General features: G+C 43.2%; 1 protein-coding gene across 1 annotated transcript; it reads right to left on the bottom strand.

The window, feature by feature from the left end:
* Nucleotides 1-216: 216 nt before the first annotated feature.
* Nucleotides 217-20,444, bottom strand: RGMB (repulsive guidance molecule BMP co-receptor b). The gene is made up of 3 exons (XM_065874779.1): nt 20,186-20,444; nt 14,583-15,091; nt 217-885 (listed from the first exon to the last, which is right to left on the bottom strand). Exons 1-3 carry the CDS (start codon nt 20,331-20,333, stop codon nt 217-219), a joined length of 1,326 nt encoding a protein of 441 aa, XP_065730851.1. The 5' UTR covers nt 20,334-20,444.
* Between the last annotated feature and the right edge of the window lie 838 nt (nt 20,445-21,282).

Here is a 21,282-nt window from a genome sequence, read left to right as displayed (position 1 = left end):
ACAAAACCGCAAAACAAAATCGATACAATCAAAGAACACTATATCCAACAGACGTGAAAACAGTCAAAACACAGTATGTACAATCAGGTGGGTGTCCCAGGACAAACATCCTGTCATATACATGGTATATACATATATACTCTTTTACTCAATATATTATGACAATATATATTTTAAAATTTTGTTATAGACAAAAACAGAAACAAAAGACAACCCCTACAAAAACACGGTAAGGATGGAGCACGCGAGGCCTAGACTGACAGACAAATGGCTGTCTCCACGGGGAGTCCCGAGGCCACTGCTTGGGAAAATGTGCCAGCGTTCTTTCCTGGGGTGCAGTGCCGCCACGTCTTCCAAGGCACTGTGGGCTGCGGCGGTGAAGTTGGCATCCCCCGTGGTGAGCAGGTCAAAGACACAGGACTGGAAATAGATGTCCTTCACCGGCATCTTCTCGTGGCATTGAGCGTTGGCAGTCTCCAGTGTGTAGCCAGGCCAGGCCTGGGCCGAGGACGTGTGAGGCAGGCTGTGTCCTAGGATGGCAGACACCTGGCCCTGCCCGTCATCGATGCGCTCGCTCAGGGGGCAGCCGTTCACACACAGCTGCAGGTCCTGGCTCTCCTCGTAGGACATGGCCAGGTCTTCAGGCATGCGGACGGCGAGGGTCAGGTAGCGACCCAGCTGCCGCACGAACACCGTGGTCCCTATGTAGCGAGCGTGCATCTCCACGTAGCGGCCGCTCTCCCTCTCCACGATACGCAGGCTCTTGATGTCGCCGTCCCCTCCACTGGTGCTGCCATCCACAAAGGCAGCTGGCAGGTCATCTGTCACAGCTTGGTATACTTTCTGGTCTGTACACTCGCGGTGGGCTTTGAAGATGATGGTGATCTGTGGGAAGGAACGCGTACAAAGTTTAACACGATGGGAGGGATACAGGATGGTGCATCCTTGTGTGGCAAGAGCTGCTCTCCATTCTGGAGTTGAATGGCTAGAGGCAGAATCTCCAGACTAGGCCTCTTTGCTTCTGCCTTGCAAGTGAATGGTGTCACTGTTAGGGAAACTTTTAAAAGTCCTATGTATTTGGAATGATAATTTAACACAGATCCGGGGAATGTGCCTCAGGAAAAAATGTTCATTTTCCTAAGACAGAACAATGCTGTTGTTGGGATACAGGCAATTTTTATTGGTAATTTATATCTTGTCTCCTTCCAAAAACAAATGAGCTGTGGTAGGGCTCTGAGAAAAAAAGATTCCGTTCTCAGTTATGCAGAAGCTCTAAGTGGCTTAATTAACAATAAACCTACCAGAAATTTTTTTTTTTGCAGTACACGGGCCTCTCACTGTTGTGGCCTCTCCCGTTGCGGAGCACAGGCTCCGGATGCACAGGCTCAGTGGCCATGGCTCATGGGCCCAGCCGCTCCGCGGCATGTGGGATCTTCCCAGACAGGGGCACGAACCCATGTCCACTGCATCGGCAGGCAGACTCTCAACCACTGCGCCACCAGGGAAGCCCCCTACCAGAACTTCAATTTCTAAAAAGTTTCTCCCTTGGACGCTAAAACCATATCCCATGACTCATCACTACAAACTTACTTATAAACACTGAGGGAGGAAATGGAAAGCTGAGGAGGGGGCCATCCCAGCAACAGCTACCAATCATGTGCCTCAGGAAAGATTTAAGTCCCTTAATCAAATGTTTCACATGACTGACTAATCGCTGTGACAGCAAACTCACTTGGCAAATGCAGCTCCCAAGCACTGGCAGACTAAATACCCTAAACCTAGTTACAGCAAATGTTTTCCCCAAACAGCACGATGGCCCTTCGACTTCTCAGAAATCTGTTCCCCAGTCAACTCTCAACCCGCCAAGTTAAGCAGACAATTCATGGAGAAAAAACTACTGATAATACAAAAGCTTCCCTTGAGTGAACCGATTTTATTTCCTTAATTAGAACAATTATTTAAAATAATGAACGTTGAGCACCTTTGTCTCCAACATCCTCAACATCTCTGCCGCAGGGGATGGAAGGAAGATGACGAGGAAGACACAGGGCCTTCTGGGTCACACAGGTGGGAAAACGGTCCCCAAGGGGGAAAAAGACTATGCTTTGAGATCTGAGTTATTGTCAATAACTGAGGTAACAGCTTCTTCTTCTTTTTTTTCAGAGAACTATTTTATTTTAAATTAATTTTTACTGGAGTACAGTTACTTTACAATGTTGTGTTAGCTTCTACTGCACAGCAAAACGAATCAGCCATACATACACACCTATCCCTCTCCTTTTGGACTTCCCTCCCATTTAGGTCACCACAGTGCATTAAGTAGAGTTCCCTGAGCTGTACAGTATGTTCCCATCAGTTTTCTATTTTATGCATAGCATCAATAGAGTGTATGTGTCAATCCCAATTATTCTATCAGGTGACTTCAGTCAAGGAGGGAGGTAGACAAGCCAAACACTCTACAGATTACTCTGGATGGAGGGAACCTTCCACCTCCTGCAAGGGGGCTAATCAAAACAATAGACCCTTGTTTAAAAGGCCATGCCGGCCCCTCCCCACCCCGCTCTCTACAAGTCCTCACCACCACCCTCAAGTTTATGTCCGAAGGGCTTTTTCCCCAGCTCGGCCAGCATTTGCTCACACTATTTAATTCCACGTGTTACCACCAGTGTTACCTGACTGGAATTTTCCAGCCTTTTCATTTCACTTCAGCCAGTTATAAAGCCACATCTGAACCAGCTGCACTGTAGCAACTGGTTAAATTCATATCCGTTGTTTGCAGCTGCAACTAAAAGCCAGACAATGCACTAAGAAAATGCTTGGTTTTCTCCCTTCCTAATTACCCTGAGCCACAATTTAATTTCATGACCAGCCTTCTCACATTTCAACACCTTCCTAACAACCTGAAGGAGGTGTACCAGAGATGATTTCAGGAAATTTGTTGTGCATCCAACCATACGGCCTTCCAGAGAGAGTGGGATTTTGAGCTAGATATCTAATGGGACTATAAAATAGATTTATTTGGTGGCTCTAAAGACAGTTTGACAAGTGCTTTTTTAAGGTAAGCTGGGATCCCTTGGAGGTGAAAAAGATTTATTCAAGTAAATTCTGCACCTGAAGAGTTGAAAGTTAATACAGACGGCTACAATAAGAGTAATAGACTTTTCATACAGCCACTCTCCTCATTTTCAACCAGAACATCCACACTCAAAGAGTAAATGAACTCTTCTACAACAGCTAGGCCATTTGTCCTTCCAGTCTAACAAAGCTCAAATTTAAACCAACTTGGCGTTATCTGCAAGAATTAAGTACTTTTTAGTTCACCTTAGTTGAAAAACACAGAGGAATTAGTTTTGTTGGGACAACACACCAGGGAGATCCAATTCCAAACAAGTTTCTAAAAAGGCAAGCAAGGGTCAATATTAAGATGAGTGGAATAGTTCCAACTCTCACCAAGTCCACCAATTCCAACTCAGGAGTCATTTCAAACACTCTCATGTTATTGTCCTCTGCTATGCCTGTGACACTGAGAGCAACTCCCATTACTTCTAGAAGATCAAGTAAAACTTAAAGCTTGACTGCTGCATACTATCTACACTTACAAAATATTCCAGTTTACCTAATGGATTTCTGTCTGTCCAATTTCCTAGGAGTGATTTTCTCTATGAGACAACGAAGCTGGTATTTCTCTTGTTGTTCCTCCTTTAGGTGAAATAATTCGCTCGGAGCATATGTATAGAATTAGCCCTTGAATCAAGATGCTGAGGGTAATGAAGCAACCTCAAAGCCTGAGAGAGGTTTCTTGAGTGGCCCTCTGTAGTTTAAGTAGGTACTGAAGAGATACCTAGAGATATAATCAATGTAGTAGAAAACACTAGGTAACAGTTTCACATGACTTAAGTTTTGTAATGTAATTTCATTCCTCATACAATTAATTACAACTCGAGGTCTTAAAAAGCAGGCACTCAGCCATGAAGGGCCAGAAATTCATTTCCAGATTCTGTCTCCCTCTTCAGAAAAAAAAAAAAAAATTTATTCACTCTCAATAATTCTTACTTTAAAAACACTCAAAATTTAATTGGAATGTTTGGTAATTCCACACGTTTTATACTTCCAACTAGCAGCTGTCAGAGGGTAAAAACAGGACATTCAAAAATGTATTCTAAAAAAAAAAAAAAAAAAAAAATGTATTCTAAAGCTCTCAAACAGATAATTTAAAAACACCAGCTATGCTGCTTACTTTCCCCCCTCTATGAACTGATCCATATGCTGTAATAACTCAATTGGGCACATCTGTTCTATGCCACACCATTTATTATTGATGGATGGCATTTCTGTGCATTTAAAACATCAGTGCCTTTTGTTAAACCTCCCCCGCCCAGCCCCTCCCAATCCTCACCTCAGACAAACTACTCCAGTCCCCTCATTCATTTTTAATGTTTCATTCCCTGAGATCTTTACCACCCAACGGGTCTCTTAGGAAGAGCAAGATAGCAGCTACAAATCAACCTTTCCACACTAGTAAGGCAATAAGGATTTAAGGTTTGCTGTGAAATACCAATATTTAGAGGGAGCTGCCTCTCCTTTCCACCAGGAAAGTAAAAAAAAAATTAAATGAAAACGACGTAGCCCAGAGAACCAGGCATTGCCTTGGCAATGCACAGACAGAGCTTCCCCAGGCTCGACAGCCTTGCAAAGTGCTGCACAGAAGTTTTCAAACAGTAGAATTCCCCACAGGCTGTGCACTTAACTATTTGTGCTTATTGTATTTTGGAAGAAACATTTATTGGTGTTTAATCAGGCCATCTGGCACTGCAAGTGCAGGACCTTACTAGATTTCTCTAATAGCAGAACTAGACTTTAAGATCAAGGGACTCCATCTCTTGGATTAAGATGGGCCCGCAAACCAAACTGAAAGTCACAGAAATCAGCCTGGAACATACAGAAACAATTTTGATATGTACCTAATTAAGATTCTGCTTGTGTTAAGGAACCTAAAATTAATTTTATTTCATATAATTAGCTGATAAGTCTACTTCCTCAGATCCTCTGGGTGCAATTATAGGTTGAAAAAACAGGCGACTGTGGGAGAATAAGAGAACGCTGTGCCCATGGCCCCTTTGCTCTTACCAGATCAGTGGAGTACAGCCTCTACACTCAGTCCTCAAGGCTGAGCAAAACAAGAAACCATTCCAAAAGGAGCACATGCTTCAAAGAAATAAATACACGTGCTCTATCTCCAGCTCTAAAACACATAATCTTAACTTCAGAGGGTCAGTTTTTCTAAATGTTGAGGAGTCTGAGCCTAGGAAGCTCTGAAGCACCATAAGGAAGTATCTTGGCCGGACTGGGGAGAACTCTGGATCTCTCTCCCTTTTGTGGAGCAGGAAACAAAAGCATATTCATCTAGAATAACTTTCTGTTTGAACAGTTTCATACAAAACCTAGGAGAGTATATGTACCATACTTAAGGAAAAAATGTTGCACTGGTTAATAACTGATGTCATTGATAATTTTCCTGAAAAACTAAGAAAAAAATATCTGTCAGGATGGTGTGAACTCGATGAACCGAATGTAATTTTACCATTCCGACTCAGCCTACATATCAGCTATCTACCTACAGGAAATCTGAACTTAAGATCTATAAGAGTATAGTTTCTTAAGTAATTTCATTGGAGTAGGACAAGATACTAACAGGAAGACAGTAGTACATGTGTTTAAGAGGAGGGTGGCAGGTTAAAAATCTTACTCTAGACTTCTTTTAAGTCCTGAATGAGACTATAAAAATCTCCTACCTTCTAAGGATATCAAAATAGGTTTCTCTATGCTCATGAGTCTCTTTCCACAGAGCTCTGTTCTAGGAACATGTACAGGATTCCAGAGAAATGGAATGGATCAGACTTATTTATTCTTCAGTGTTGCCCTAGGTAATACATGCAGGAACAAGGGCTGCCTTGGCTGCTGGAGGGGTTCTTGGCAGCAGATGGAGAAAGAAGAAACCAAACCAGAGGGAAAGGACACCCACAGTTGAGGCTGCTAGGGTGGTCCAGGGGAGAAGCATTAAGCTCAGTGGCTGGAAAGAGCATGTGAGAGAGAAAGGGAAGCAGGCCCAGGGATGACACATAAAAGGGACAGGCAAAAAAAATGTCGACTTCCAAAGAGCAATTTCTGTACACTTAAAACAAGGAAGGCTGGAAGTAGAAATAGACTCAGAGACAGGGAAATCGGCCAGTTTCCTTGTACAGATCAGAGCTGAGTTTGGGAAGGAAAGGCCTCAGGTCCTCACAGTCTTGGCACTCAGAGAACTCCAAAGGGAACTTCTTGTTTGTTGTGTTCGGACTTTGCATTGAGGAGGCCAGCAAATGCAGGAACTCACTACACTCCTAGATGCGAAGTTAGATATGTGTAGACAGTATTACAGGCGGAGGCTGCCACTGTGCTTTAGACCAGAGGCTAAAAATATTCTGAAAGGTGACAGCCAGGGCCAGAGGCAGTAACTCTAGGGGCAGGAATCTGCCCTAGCAAGTCTTGCTTTCAGGGATCTCCCTCCTAATTGGGGGGGGGGGGGGGGGGGGGGGGGGGATGGGCACAGGGCCAGGGTTCAGCACAGCTGTTTTCCAAACCAATGGGGATTAGGAAATCACAGTCTCATTGATCATTTTTCAGTTTTGGTGATTTAAAAAGCAAAAGGGCTTGAAGGTCTCCACAATACACTCACACTCTGTCACTTGTAGGTTCAATTGCAGGTTCCCAGGGGTATTAAAAAAAAAAAAAGCAAAGCCCAGGAACGAGGTGGTTACAGGCAGTGACCATATATTCCAAGAAGCCAGTTAACTGGAAAGTTACAAAACAATATCCTTCTGTCTTCATTTTCCTGAGGCAGGGAGCGGGGAAAGCATGAACACCACATAAATGCACACGTGTGCTTATGTGTGTACTCACGCACACCTTTAGATGGAAAGATTAAACCCTGACCCCCTTTTCAGGAGCACATGCAGAGCAGATGGGAAGTTAGTATTTAAATGCTGTCACATCAATTCTATCCACAGTGTGTATACTAAGTTCCAACACTGAAAGAACCCACCAGCAGTAGCAAAGGTACTTTGGGCTCCAGCTCTTAAAATAACCAGCTAACTGGGACATACAGACCTCCTCTCTCCACAGACCCAACTTCACCTGAAGTTCTTTCTAGACCCGACAGCATCATGTTTTCACTACAAGGCTCTCCAGCTAAATTCTGCATCTTAGATGGGTGCTGCTATTCTTGTTAGTTATTACTTACTGACAAGCTGAGCAGTTTAAGAAGTCCTGAAGTTACCCCACCCATGAGAACACAAAATTCAAAACAGTGGAAGAGCAAGTTCTACTACAGTCAAAACAAATAAAGACAAAATGGGTAAGGTAGCATTTTTCATTGTTCAACACTGTAGGTAACTATCCCACATTCCGCACAGGCAGAAACTGTTTGGTTAGCATTAATTGAAGCCAACAAAAAAAGTACCAACCATCCAATGTTTCCTTCTTGCCCCTTCCTCTCAAAATGTTAACTCAAAGAAAATTTAACAGGGCAGAGAGAAACATTTGGAAATGTGACAGAAAAACAAGTTCTAACTCTCAGCTGTGCATCAGACTTGGCCTCCTGCCTCTGGCTTAAACTATGAAGGAGTGTGGATTTGTTTTAAAGGAGTAGAGGCCCACAGCACTCGCATGGAATCCTGGCTGGCTCAGGCAGGCGTTGGGTTAATTTCACTTATAAATGGGGGATTAGGAAGGTCCTTTTTGTCCTTCCAAACCACATCTGGCACAGAGGGAGCGGCACAGAGAGATTCAAAATATAAAACTGACAAGATACACAGACACAAATTTTTTACATTTTTAGACAGTTTCCACTAACATCTTCCATGTTTCTTCATTCTATTCCAGAGAACAGAAAGATGATAAAAGACTCATTACCCAGAGTACATGAATCTGTATGAACAATATAAAGGTGTATCTTGTTTGGAAAGTACAGCATAAAGAATAAACAAGGCAGGCCCATTTTCACCTTACAAAATGATCTTTCACACTTACAGATACATCATGGAGCTAATAATTTCTCCTTCTTTTCCTTCTTCCTTTGCCCACATATACTTTTACCTCCAGGCAATCCGAAGTTTCATATAGTTCTATGAAACAAAGCTGAATAGTTTCTGGGCCTGAGACCTTACAATCCAGTACAAACGAGAGCTATGCAGGAAACAGAAAAGGACAAATAGGAATACTACCACCTGCAATTATAGCTGATTTCTGCTTTTCTAAAAACTATTCTTTAATGTTTCAATATTATCTCTACAATAAATAAATTCAGGGAGGATAAGGTTATCTAAGACATGTTTTCATGTGTCTTAAAGATGAGATAGAACCCTGAAAAAACGATTTTAACTAAGAACTGGTGATACTGATGGTCAAATTCCCTAGAAAGCTTTCTGGTATTAAATCAAAGATCAATAACCTTTCAACAGTGGCAGCCAGGGTTCTAGAGCCTGCTAGGGTATACAGGAGTGAGGAGACCTGGGTGCAGGTGAGGGGCCACCTGAACAGTGGGAAGTGAAAAGGGAGGCTGTGACAAATCCTAGGAGTAAGAACATTGACCTGTGATGGTGACCAGCGGGGACAGTCAGGCCCTGGGTACAGCAGCCCATCTCTCTGGCCCAACCTCCTGGTCCTTCCTGACACCCGAGGCAACTCGCAGCACTTGGAACCAGCTTATAATGTGGGCCACCAATGTTCTAAGAAGAAACCCTGCAAATGGCTTTTTCCTCCCCCCACACAAACCCCACAATTCTCCACTGACTGCTGCAAAGTTTAGTTATGTGCTTAGACTGAGGCAGAGACAACATTCACCTCTGCATCTCCCATGCACAATAGGCCCTTTAATGCTGGGTGTTTCAAATGCAGCACCGCATTATACATTTTATCAGAGAAATGAATATAGTATACGAGCTGGGAGCTACAACTGCAAACTTCTTTCCCATCTGTTCTGCAATATGCCTCAACTGGTGTTATAACTTTTTTTTTTTTTTTTTAGCATTTCTGCAAAACAAGGAGGACCATGACAAGATGCAAATCTTAAAAAGATGGCAAGAATTAGCTGCATAACAGATAATCGTAACAAAACAAAGAGCAACCTCAGATTTTAAGGATTAGTTACAATGTATCTGCAAGACAGCATGTGCTCTCTGGAAGGAAAGGGCTCTATATTCTCAAAGAAACTGCCACGTGTCCCTTCTGTAACAATGTTGCACGAAAGCACAGTGTCCATGTATTCAAAACACAATCTGGCAGAGGGAAGGATAAAGCATCTTTCTTAGTCCACAAAAATAAGAATGATCACCACTGTGTAGCTCACATTGTCTCCATGAAGATACTAAAAACATAATTGGTTACAAAAACTTGGCTACAAAGAAATGCACTAGGCCTAGGGTCAAGAGAGGACAGATTTCCAAACCTTGATCCAAAGATATGCCTAAAAAAGACAGTGGAAAGCCTCTGCAATGCAGGCGCGTCTGCTCTGATTTTGTAACCAACAGAGAATGACCCAGAACATTGGTTTACATGCCAACATTTGGTTGTCGAACAACAGTTCATGCTAAGGGGCATCAGAAAGGAGCACAGGATCCAATCATGCTCTAAGACCCTACAAGTGAAGAGTATTTTATCATCAGGGAACACCTCGGGTTATACAGTTTGATGAAGATAGTAAGCAAGAATGGGTCAAAGGGACTAAGTCTTCCTGTATCTCTAGTATCATCAACCAGTGGAAGTTTTCAGGAAATTTCCCAGAAAGCAGCTAGAGTTCAGGACTTAGGGATAATTATGGACTTTCAAAGACAGGGTCTCTTACCATGCTTTGGATAGGCACTGAAAGCTACTGCCCATGGGGTCACTGGGAGCTGGTGGCCCATGGCAGCAGCAAGAATTTACAAGGCACCTCAGAGTACCTGTTCAACAGCCACCCGGCTTGGTCAAGCACAAAGAACACACCTCTTCCCCAAAGTCAAACTGCATGAAGGTAAACCACCTTCTCTCACTAAAGGATGAAGTACAGAAAAATGTGAAGATCTATAAAGGACCTGCAGTCATCTCAATCTCCCCTCCTACTTGCAGTTTTGTTTCACTGAGTTTGAAGAACAGCATACAAAAGCTAGAGTGATGAGAAAGGACATGATTACGTTAAAAGGAAAAACAAAGCAAAGGTATACCAATTATTTGTACAGAATAATTTTTTAAAATATTGCCATTGTTTAGGTGTGTAATAAATTCATCCTTGAAATTTTTTGGTTAAAGGAATCATTTTAAATGCACCTGAGAGACTGGTGCTTTTAAGACATGTTACTAGGAATACATTTGTAAAGTGCAGAATCCTTTTCATAAAATAATTTATACCAAAATCACCTGTAATCAGGGCACATACAATTCCTTATTAAATCCACATAAACAGGGATACATAGATGCACAGAATGAAGTAAAAAGGAGTTGAGGCTGAGAGGCTGGCAAAGAGAATGTGGAAGAGAAGGTACAGAAGCCCAGCATCCCCACAGATGACCTGGTTATTTACCTGTGTGAGGCCCAGGAGAGATACTGGCATTGTGTCCCCTCCCCCACCCCCAGCCCAAAACAGAAACTGCTTTTCTTCCCATGTAGCCAGCGCTGCCAGTTCTAAGCCTGCCGCCTCTCTCATCTCTCTCCCGCAGAGTGCCTGCAGGCCAGAAGCTGCCCCTTACAGCCAAAGGTGTAGAAGGTGGCCCAGAGCTGACATGGATCTCAGCAGAGGTGTGCAGGTGTGCCAGGAACCCTGGCAGCCCCAGGGCGGGGAGAGATGAAAAAATAGACCTGGTCTCCCCTTTAGGAACACATCTAGCTGGCAAGGTGGCCAACCATACAGACTCCTGGGAAGGGATCCCCAACAGGCTGGTGGAGGGCACGACATAAACCCAGTGGCCCTGAGAAGGCATACCTGCACGCAGCATGGCCGCCGTTTCCCAGGGAACGGGGAGAGAAAGTAGACAAGGGAAGATGAGGCCAAACTGTCAAGCACTGCAGGTCTTGCTGCCCTACACTCATTGCTTTCCATGTGGATAAGGAAAAGTCTTAGCTAATAAATGACCCCTTGAGTATACAGGTGACTCTGTAGTTTAGATTTTTTTCCCCCCAAGCTTTGTCTTTTCGTGATGAGGTTTGAAACGTGGGTGTTTAGGGGCAGGCAGAGCTCACAAAGACAGCCTTGAAGATGACTTGCTTAAGAAGCCAGGTTACCAGGACTGAGTTGCCTTAGGGACTTCCCTGAGCAAAACACCTGAGTCTAGTGCTTCAGTTTAGTGCTGAAGGTGGTGAAATGAATGTTTGCTTAAATACTATAATTTTGGCATCACAACCAGCCAGCCTCTATGATATGACATCATTGGTCAGTCTTTAAATCTAGTGACACTGAGCACATAGGTCATTAAAAATGCTTGACCACAGGATGACACAGTATCCACAATGTGCAGTGCTGGGTTATCCAATGGCTGGTCTATGTATGTATTTAAGGTCTCAGTAAAGCTGGGACTCATATAAAAAATTCTTCTTAAAGGTTTCTTGAAAACAGTATGACAGCAGACATCAAGGAAAAAAAATCAGATCTTTTTTGGAACTTATTTCTTATGTACTTTTTTGTCTCATTGTTTTTATTTTTTTTAATTTAATTTTATTTTTTTTTTATTAATTTATTTTTATTCATTTATTTTTGGCTTTGTTGGGTCTTCATTGCTGTGTGCGGGCTTTCTCTAGTTGCGACAGGGGGGCTACTCTTCATTGTGATGCGCAGGCTTCTCACTGCAGTGGATTCTGTTGTTGCGGAGCGTGGGCTCTAGGCACACAGGTTTCAGTAGTTGTGGCACGTGGGCTCCAGAGCACAGGCTCAGTAGCTGTGGTGCACGGGCTTAGTTACTCTGCGGCATGTGGGATCCTCCCGGACCAGGGATCGAACCAGTGTCCCCTGCATTGGCAGGCGGACTCCCAACCACTGCGCCACCAGGGGAGTCCCTCATTGTTTTTATTTTTATTGCCATCATTTTTTCATTGCTTAGAATTTTTAAAAGGTTTCATTTTGGCCCTGGGTTGGTAAAAGGAAATTGCAGTGCAAAATTTTAGGCCTTTGTTTGGTTTCACCAGCAGAAGCCATACCAACATGGAGACAGGCCCTCAACAGTAACCTTCCAGATGCTTTTGGGGGCTTTGGAGAGAGTTACAAAAAGAAGAAGGAAAGAAACAACTACTAGAGGTCAGAGAGTAATTTGTTGCTGAACAGCATGGTCACCAGATGTGGGGAAATACTTTCCAATAGTGCAATTAAAGACCAAACATTCTCACTGTCTGCTTGAATTTATGTTAGAGGATAATTTTTCCCCTCTCCTTTCTGGAATGGGTAAAATCTTTGATCCTTACCAAAGTGAGGGAGAAAACAAATTGTATTTATTTATTTGCTAAAAACTATGAGGGATTCAACCACAACTGAAATAGAATGATCTAAAGTCCTTCAATGTCAACTATTCCATTTATATAATGTTAATACTCATAAGGTAACCAGTTGTCCCCAAATATTTTCAACATGATCAGTAAAAAGTATAAAATTTTGAAAGGTTGAACACCAAACAGAAGTGACATGTGACTGGATGGAAGGCTTGGAAATCAAAACTTGGGGCTTGTGAAAAGAAACAATATAGCTGACCCCTGAACAACAGGAGAACTAGGGGCAAACCCCTGTGTAGTTGAAAATTCACATGTAACTTTATAGCTGGCCCTCTGTATCGAGAGTTCTGCACCCAAGGATTCAACCAACCATGGATCGTGTAGTACTGTAGTATTTACTACTGGAAAAAAATCCATGTAAGTGGACTGGTGCAGTTCAAACCCATGCTGTTCAAGGGTCAACTGTATTTTCCCATGCACACAGCACTTATTAATCTCAAAAGTATCGTTTGAAGGATACCGCTCCAAGTCCTCAATTATTTACACAATGATTTTGATGATTTTCTACATTCCTAATGGAACTGTCTTCTGAATTTTCAGTGTTATGTCTTTCCAAAGACTATTCCCAGGTTTTATATCCTATGACTGCAATAATGATGGATTTTTTGCCCATGGCTTGTCTTATGACTTCATAATTATACTAACTTCATATCATAACATACAGCAAATACGTATTTTAATATACAGATAGGAAAAATTACTTGCATACTTGTAAAACACAGAGGAAGAAAAGTTTGAGATATAAGATTTGGAAAGGTAAGCTTGGGCTTTATTGGGAGTTGAAGTGTAAATAGTTTTAAGTTCCCCTAAGATGTCTAGATCGATGTAATAGTCTTTGTTCAGAGCAATGACTTCTAATCTTAGATTTGTGACACCCCCGGGGTGTCTCCATACATCTCTGGAGGTGCTGTAAAATTCCCTCCACAAAATGTGAAGTAAAACAATTTAAATTCACTTAATAACTATGCCACATATGTTTGGAGGCAAGGGAGGTGTCCTGGAATCAAAAGAACAGTCATTAAGTATTATAAAAGCTTGTTCCCTGTCAATTATATTTTAGTCTAAACCAACTGATGAAAAGATAAACAAAGGAAATCAAGCAAGATGAGAAAACCTGTATGTGTGATTTTGTGGCTGGAGGAGATGGTAAAGGAGCTGCTTACTTGGGACACTATTTTCATGGACAACCCTTTTTGACTGCTTTATTTATTAACACCTGAATCAGCTCGGACTGGCAACTGGAAAGCCAGTCATAGCTCCTCTCCACCTACTTGCACTAAGACACTGGTGCCTTAAAATTGGCTTAGAGGATCTCTATTCAGTATTAGTTTCTTTAAAACAAACAAACCAACAACAACCACATACACTGGCAGCTAGACAGGGTAAGTTTAACTTAACTATGTCAGTTTTCCCCTCAGGCTGACTTACATTTCTATCCTGAGATTACATGGGGTTATAAATCACTGCTCTGCAATATCCAATTCTTAACTTCCTTGGTCACCACTAGGTTAGGAACTAAAACACCACTGTGGGCTTGCCACTGAGAAGCTGGCTTATAGCCATTACATTTTACTATAGCTTCCAAGTTCCCAATAAAATTTCCTGATGGGTTACTGCCTCTGGCTTCACAGCGTTCTTTATTCAGAACACCCATTTCAGTCATCTGATAAATCTGAACATGGATTTCTTCAAGAGCCACGCACATCTGCACTTAAAAATGACACCACTGAAAAAATAAAGAACTTTTTTTTTCATTAAGCAAGCCTGCCTTTTCCCTAGAGAACCCAACTTCAATGTTTACTTTTTATTTTTCATATCACTGCCTATTTAAATTTAGACCCACATTTTACATAAGCCCTAGAATTCCACTGAGAAATTTTTTACCAAGTAATTTTCATTTAATCCTTCATCCACCCTGCGTGCCAAGAAGACCAAGAGAAGCTCCTTTTAAACTAGGTCTTTTGTATCACACTTCAAAAGTTGCCTGAAGAATCAAACTCTGAAAGTTATTGGAAAGAAGAAAAAAGTACACTTGCCTTATCTGTAGCAGTAGCACTGGATCCAGGGACCACAGGCACATTCGTCACTTGAACTGAAAGATAATTATTATCTATGAGTGGCCAGGCCCCTTCCACTTTGCATGTCTGGAAGTGATCCTTGAAAGTTCTAAGGTGAGGATCTCCGAACAAGCCACAAAAAAGGTAATTAGGAGGGTTCTGGTCCCCTCCCCTGTGTTCTCTGGCTCCCACGTGGCTATGATAGTTACAAGGGTCATGGGTCACTTCAGGGTTTGTGGAGGATGTGGGTCCGTCCTTAGAACAGTTCCTCTGGCTCATGAGGTCACTGATACCCAACACAGCAGAATGGTATACTAGGTTACCACGGCAGGCTTTTGAAGTTCGCTGGGTGCAGCCGGCATAGGCACGCAGAGCCTTGCAAAACTCAGAGTCAAAGCCATCAATGGCAGAGTTCAGGTGTGAAGTCAGGGACACAAAGTCTGTGGTACATTTCTGGATTCGACATTGGGCTGGCTGTTGGCAGTCACCTATGAGAAAGAAGATAAGAACAAACATTTTTTAAATGCTTCACAACTTCCTGAGCTACATGAGAAAATGACATTCTCCTCTGGGAACTGTTTGTTCTATTTCATATACTCCTATTTTAAGAAGGCCTTCAGAAATAGGACTGTATTGTGCTTCTTGGCCTCTCACAAAGTAAGCCACTGGGAGAAACACTGCATGCAGCTAGTTAACTTGAAACTAAAGCATGGGCCATTGTGAGTAAACAGGAGTCTAGCCCAGTGTTCTTAGGGTAAAATTACAAGGGAACGATAAATGAAATATTTTATCAACTTTGCTATTGTTTATAGATTTTGAAAAAGATGTCTTTGCTTTAAGACCAAGTCAAAGATATGAACTTTGTTTTGATTTTGAAAACTGCATAAGTAATGTGCTTTGGAAATCACTGTCTATGCACAAAATCACGAGTAAAGCCTGCACACCTCAGGGAGGGGAAACTCCTAAATTACAGCATGATTAGTTAAAACACCTTTACCCGATTCTACTATGGCTATAGGCAAAGAATATCAGGAAAGAATCCAGGTACTAAGTTATTCTGCATTTCTTGAGGAATGTTTATCAACAAATTGCATATAAATTAACACTTAATCTCCTGGTTTCTATCAATACAAAGTGTAAATGTTCCCTTAAAAAAATGAAGTGATTGATTTGACCAAGCTAGGTATTCACTTACCCCATAACATCAACCACACTAGGATTCCAGCTCCTAAACAGTTCACCAGTAAAAGTACACTAAATCAAAAAGTACATAACACTGACAGGTGATCCCACCAACTATGTTTTTTTCCAGAAACAGAACCAGAGACAGAATTATTAGAGTATATATAAACTACTTTTCCCCTAAATCAACAATTCACATAAACTTAATGATTAATTCACATTAACTTAATGATTTAAGTCAAGCTAAAATGAATGAAAAATCATGTGATTACTGCCCTACTATTTAAAAAGTCAGTTTTCAAATTATGGTTTGCCCCTAGCTTCTCATATAAAAATTTGTAAAATCTCTCAAAGCACAAAAAACACAATGAACCGCCAAGACTAGGTCAGTGGTGTGCACCAATCAGTTTAACACTATATTCCTTAAAATGGGAACACCAGGATTACTGAAATGAGAAACAATTTTCTTTATCATCCACCTCAAATTTTATACAAATGAACTGTAACGCGTATTTGTATTACTTGCACATCCTTTATAGGTCTCTCAACCATGGAGGAGCCTCAATGTCAAGTCTTAGGTTCCTCATATGAGAAATAAGTAGGTTGTTCTACAGTAAACTCTGTGATCTTTTCTAGGCATAAAATATCTATTGTGTGGGGGGGAATCAGTCAGTAGAGTATTATTAAATGTATAATTATGCAAGATTTAGGCATAACAAAACTTCAGGATAATATCAAGATTTAGTAATTTACCTGATAAAGACTTAAAACTAACCCTAATAATCATCTTAGAAAGATATTTTAATCTTTTCAGTAGTAAACTGCTTTTAAATCTGAATAAAATAGCCTGTAATCTCTGCTCATGGCATCAGCTGGGGAAACAAAGGGTAGGAAATGACAACCTCTTAAGGCACTTCCCCAACCATTCTTAAATTTCAAAAACCAAAAAGGGAAAAATATAGTCAAGACTGGATATTTGATTTAACACAAGTAAAAGAGATTAAAATATTTTAATATTTTGGAGCTATGAATTTACAGCTATCACTAAATCGCACTTAAAAAAATCAAATACATCTTGATGTGTTTGGTCCCTATGTTTGCTCATTCCAAAGTTGATATTTATAGAATTCCTCTCTATAAAGTAGATCAAATCATTTTTCAACTATTTTTACTCAAAAAAGCAAAAATGCAAACAAAAAAATACAACAACCCCCAAAATGGTATTAAACCCATTTTACAGATGGGAAAATCAAGACAAAGGGACACTAAAGGCCTTGTCCTGGCTGGATTGTAAACAGCTAGTATGAAGCCCAGAGCATGGTGCCTTTCCTCAAATCCTGTTTTCATTCCTCCACATGTCACATCTCTACTAAAATGCCTGATTCTCAAGACAGTACTTGATAGCTTAAAAAAAGACGTAACTACAGTATTTCTTTTAAAATCAGCTTCACAGTAAGCAGTAAGCAAGAAAATAAAATATGGGCCAAGATCACTCAGTAATGAACAGTTCGTGGACAACATATAAATGACAGCACAAGAACTTTCTGCTAAACTTGCAGTGCCTATTCTGTTATGGCCTATAAAATCTAGCCAAGCATACACTTACTAATAATTATTTCAAATAGTCATAAAATATCAGAAGTAAGACCAGCATGGAAATGCAGATGCAACTGTTAAGAAAAGAGAAAAGCAGAATTTAGATTCCCAGCTCCTTTTTTGTTCCTTTCCTTCCTCCCCCCCTCGCTTTTTCGTAGCAGGTGGGTGCAGATTCCTTTGAGAAATCTCACATAAAACAGAACTCCTTGGGTTCCTTTGTTTTGGATGAGGTTTCTAACAGACTTTTCGAATAGACATGATGGGAGGGAGGAGGGCTAAACAGAGAGAAAGTGCATTTGGGTCAGCAGTTTCAGCCCCATCACAGGCTCCTGTATAATGACTAATTTGCAGCATACAGCCAGAAACATCCAGGCTTCATGAATTTATAATGACAATGCGCACTTTGCCTGTTATAGGCGGTAAAGTAAGCCTCCTGTCAAAATACCAAGACAATGCAGAGCAGAAACAATTTCAAGGATGCAGCCAAGAAGGCCATGAAGTGTATGAGTAAGCAAGGAACTCCCCTATTGGACCTCCATTCAGGAAGCGCAGAGGTTTGCTTAAGGGGAAAAAAAAAGTGAATAAAAGTATTCTTTTCATTTCCCAAGGGCAGAATTCAAAATCTGCAGCTACAGATCTATTTTTCAAATCAGGTCATCTAGGATGTGACAGTATTTTCATTCCGGTAAATGAAACTTACTAAGGGATTTGTGGGTCTATAGCTTTCATTAATGATCCAGACATAAAGACCTCACCATTCAAGACAGTTTCCTCAATGTCCGGACTGCACATGTGAATCTGCAGCCCAATCACCAGTTTATAATAAAAGAAATCAGATATGCTGAAGTGAATTAAGTGAAATGCAGAGCCATATGGGGTGCAGAGGCAAATTATATGGATCCAGGCACCAAACATATGGTAGCCCATCTGTAAAGAGCACTCGGCTAGGCTCCCTGCTCTGAGGAGAAACAACCCCTGCATTTCAATAGCACTGCTCTTCAAAGAAATCTCTCAAAAAGGAGCCCTCTTTTCTATAACCAGATTAACTGCTCCATTCCAACAAGCTGTCCACAGATATCACTCACCACAGCAACTCTGGGTAGAATCTAATGGCGACTTCAGCGTGAGCACATTAGGATACTGAGAGGAGTTTCACATTCCAAGTTCTTGAACTAAGGCACCTTAATTTTCTAAACTTTTAAACCAACTTCTTAGGCCTTTCATGGGCCAGCGAAGAAATCTTCAAGGACCACATTCCAATCCTGTTATAGGACCCAATGGCAACTAAAGGAAACGATATCCAAGTAGTCAAGAGGGACACAGTCCTGCCTACTACTTCAATTTCCATTTCAAGAAACCTACAGTTTGACATTATGGACACTTATTTTTTTCACACAAAACCCTCCTGAGCAGATTTTTTGACACGTCATAAAAATTCTTCCATGTAACCATAAGCAAACTGACTTTATTTTCTAAGGTTCTAAAGTCACTAATTTAAAACCTTAATCATTGTAAAACTTGCCATTTACACTCTCTATTAAGACCTCGGTCTGTTTCCACAAGTGACAGTGTTAAAATGCAGCTGTTACATCACAATGCAAAGTTATGCAAAGTAAATTAAGTCGCCTACTCAAATGCCACATTTTTTCCCCATTACTTAAAAGACCTCCTGGATTTTTAACACTGCTGCTATGACTTAGTAAATAAATAAGAATTACTCCGTACAGTTGGGTGGCATTAAAGTTCAGTATTCTCCAGATCAGAGCGTTGTGACTGCTGTCCTACAAATACAGGACAAAAAGATCGCGAAGGAAAACTTACCTAATGCTCTAAGTGTGCTCAAACTACAAGATAAATTATCTTTCAATTCGGTATAAAAAAAATTCTTTGTCTAGACCTGCTCCTAGAAGTGGTACTTATTAGTAAAGAGGATCCTAGATTTTTTCCCCAGCTTTATTGAAATGCAACTCACATATAACATCGTGTTAATGAAATGATTTTAAAAAGAAAAGTAGGTTACAACATGCTAAAAGGCTCATCTTCGCTAAGAAGAACGAAGAAGGCTTACTGCGTTAAGAACAGATTCCTCACCGCTGCTTCCATAGGGGAAGCGCCAAACCTCCAGAAGTCAAGACATCTGTCAGCCTCTCCTGGAACCCGAAAACACGCGGCTAGCCACAAAGCACGAGTTTTTCCAAAGAGGTTGAAAGCTGAATTAAAAGCAGCCTTCGCAAATATGAAAGAAATCCCAGTTTTAAAAAGTTTAAGTTACTTCGAGATTAACCCCCAGGTTTTCCAGCCCTGGTGAAAATCTTTCCATCTGGTGCGATTTCTTCGCCTCGCCGCCACCCCCAACTCCAGAGAAGCAGCACAAGGCTCCTAGTCACCCCACCGAGGCGGCGGCGGCTGCGGAAACCTGATCCCAGCCTGACTTTCAGTAAACACCAATGCAGAGAGCAATAAAGCATCCGGAACATTTGTCTCGGGTGCGCAGCCCCTGCCCGCTACATCTTTGATAAGTGGCTGTTGGAGGGGAGATTTATCAACGGTCCGAGCAGAAGGCTGGGAAGGCGGGAGGGAGGGGAAGAGGCCTCTCCTCTGCGCCCCGGGCGCTCCGCTCGGTCAGCGGGTGTGCTTCTGCCGCCGCCCCGCGAGCCCAGCTAAGGTGCATGGCAGGACCTAGTGAGGCCTTTCCCGTCGCGCCACGCCGCCTTCCGCCCCGGCAAGCGCCTACGGGACCGGGGGTGTCGGGGAACAAAGCACTCGGCCCTAGAGCTGGCTCCCCTCGCGCGCGCGCCTCATACCTGCGTGAAGCAGCCCGAGGCTGAGCAGCAACAGAAGCAGCAATGCCAGGGGCGGCGGGCAGAGCCGGGGGCGGGGGCGCTGCTCAGCCCCGGCGGCAGCGGCGAGGGCGGCGGCGGCGGCGCAGGAAGATGCTGCTCTCAAGCCCATGCCCGTCCATGCAGGTCTCGTGGGCTCCGGCGAGGGCGGCGGCGCGGGCGCCTTGGCGGGTCCCGGGCCGTGGCTGCGGCATGGGCCGGAGGACGCGCCTCGCTTCCTCTTCTTCCTCCTTCAGGCCCGCGTCGAACACGGGCCGCCGCCACCGCCGCAGCGAGCAGTGCGCCGCGGGCGGAGCGAGTTGGCGGCGGCGGCAATAGGGCACAGTGGCATCGTGGCGGCCGGAGACGGCGGCGGACGGAGGGAGAAGGGGCGGGAGAGAAGACACAAAGACCGTGAGCGAGTGAGGGGCCCGACCTGCAGCGCGCGGGCGCCCTGGCCGCGGCCAGCGTGGGCTCACCAAGCGTGGAGCTCGGGTGTGGACGAAAAGGAGGAGCACGCAGCCCCAACCAGCGGCCACCGCCGGCCAGGATATCTTTCCGCGTCAGCCCACCTCTCAATCAATCTCAGCCCCTCACTGCCGCCCTGCCCGTCCTACACCCGCCAATCCGAGTCGTCCCCACCCCGGCCTCGCCCCTCCCTCTAGCTCCATTGGCTGAGAGGCGGACGCTCTGGGCCCAGCCCGCCACTCGTAGGGCCCAAAGCGCCCGCCCCTCCGTGCCTCCTCCTTCTTTCTGCCTGCCCAGTGTAGTTTGAGTTCCGCGTCCGCCCGCTGCGAGTCCTGTTCTTCGCGCCCGGGCCCAGCCTCCCTCCGGCTCCCTCCTCTGCTCTCCCTCCACCCCCTTCTGCGATTTACTGTTTCCTCGCGCCCAACTGAAACAGGCGACAGCAACTTTGTCCTGGCTTCGTTACAAAGGCACCGGCCTTTGACCTCTCCTTGAATTAATGTGATCAGGTTCAACCTCCCTCCATGACTTTTATTAAAAATTTCTTTTTCATCACCCTCATTCTGTCCCTCCAGCTCCAGCTACGCCTACGGCTCCTTGGAGGAAGCGGACGCTTT

This window comes from Phocoena phocoena, chromosome 3 (genome assembly GCF_963924675.1).
Source record: "Phocoena phocoena chromosome 3, mPhoPho1.1, whole genome shotgun sequence".
NCBI classification, from domain to species: Eukaryota; Metazoa; Chordata; class Mammalia; order Artiodactyla; family Phocoenidae; genus Phocoena; species Phocoena phocoena.
Note: the sequence above shows the minus strand (reverse complement) of the source record. Positions and strands in the feature narration are given on the sequence as shown.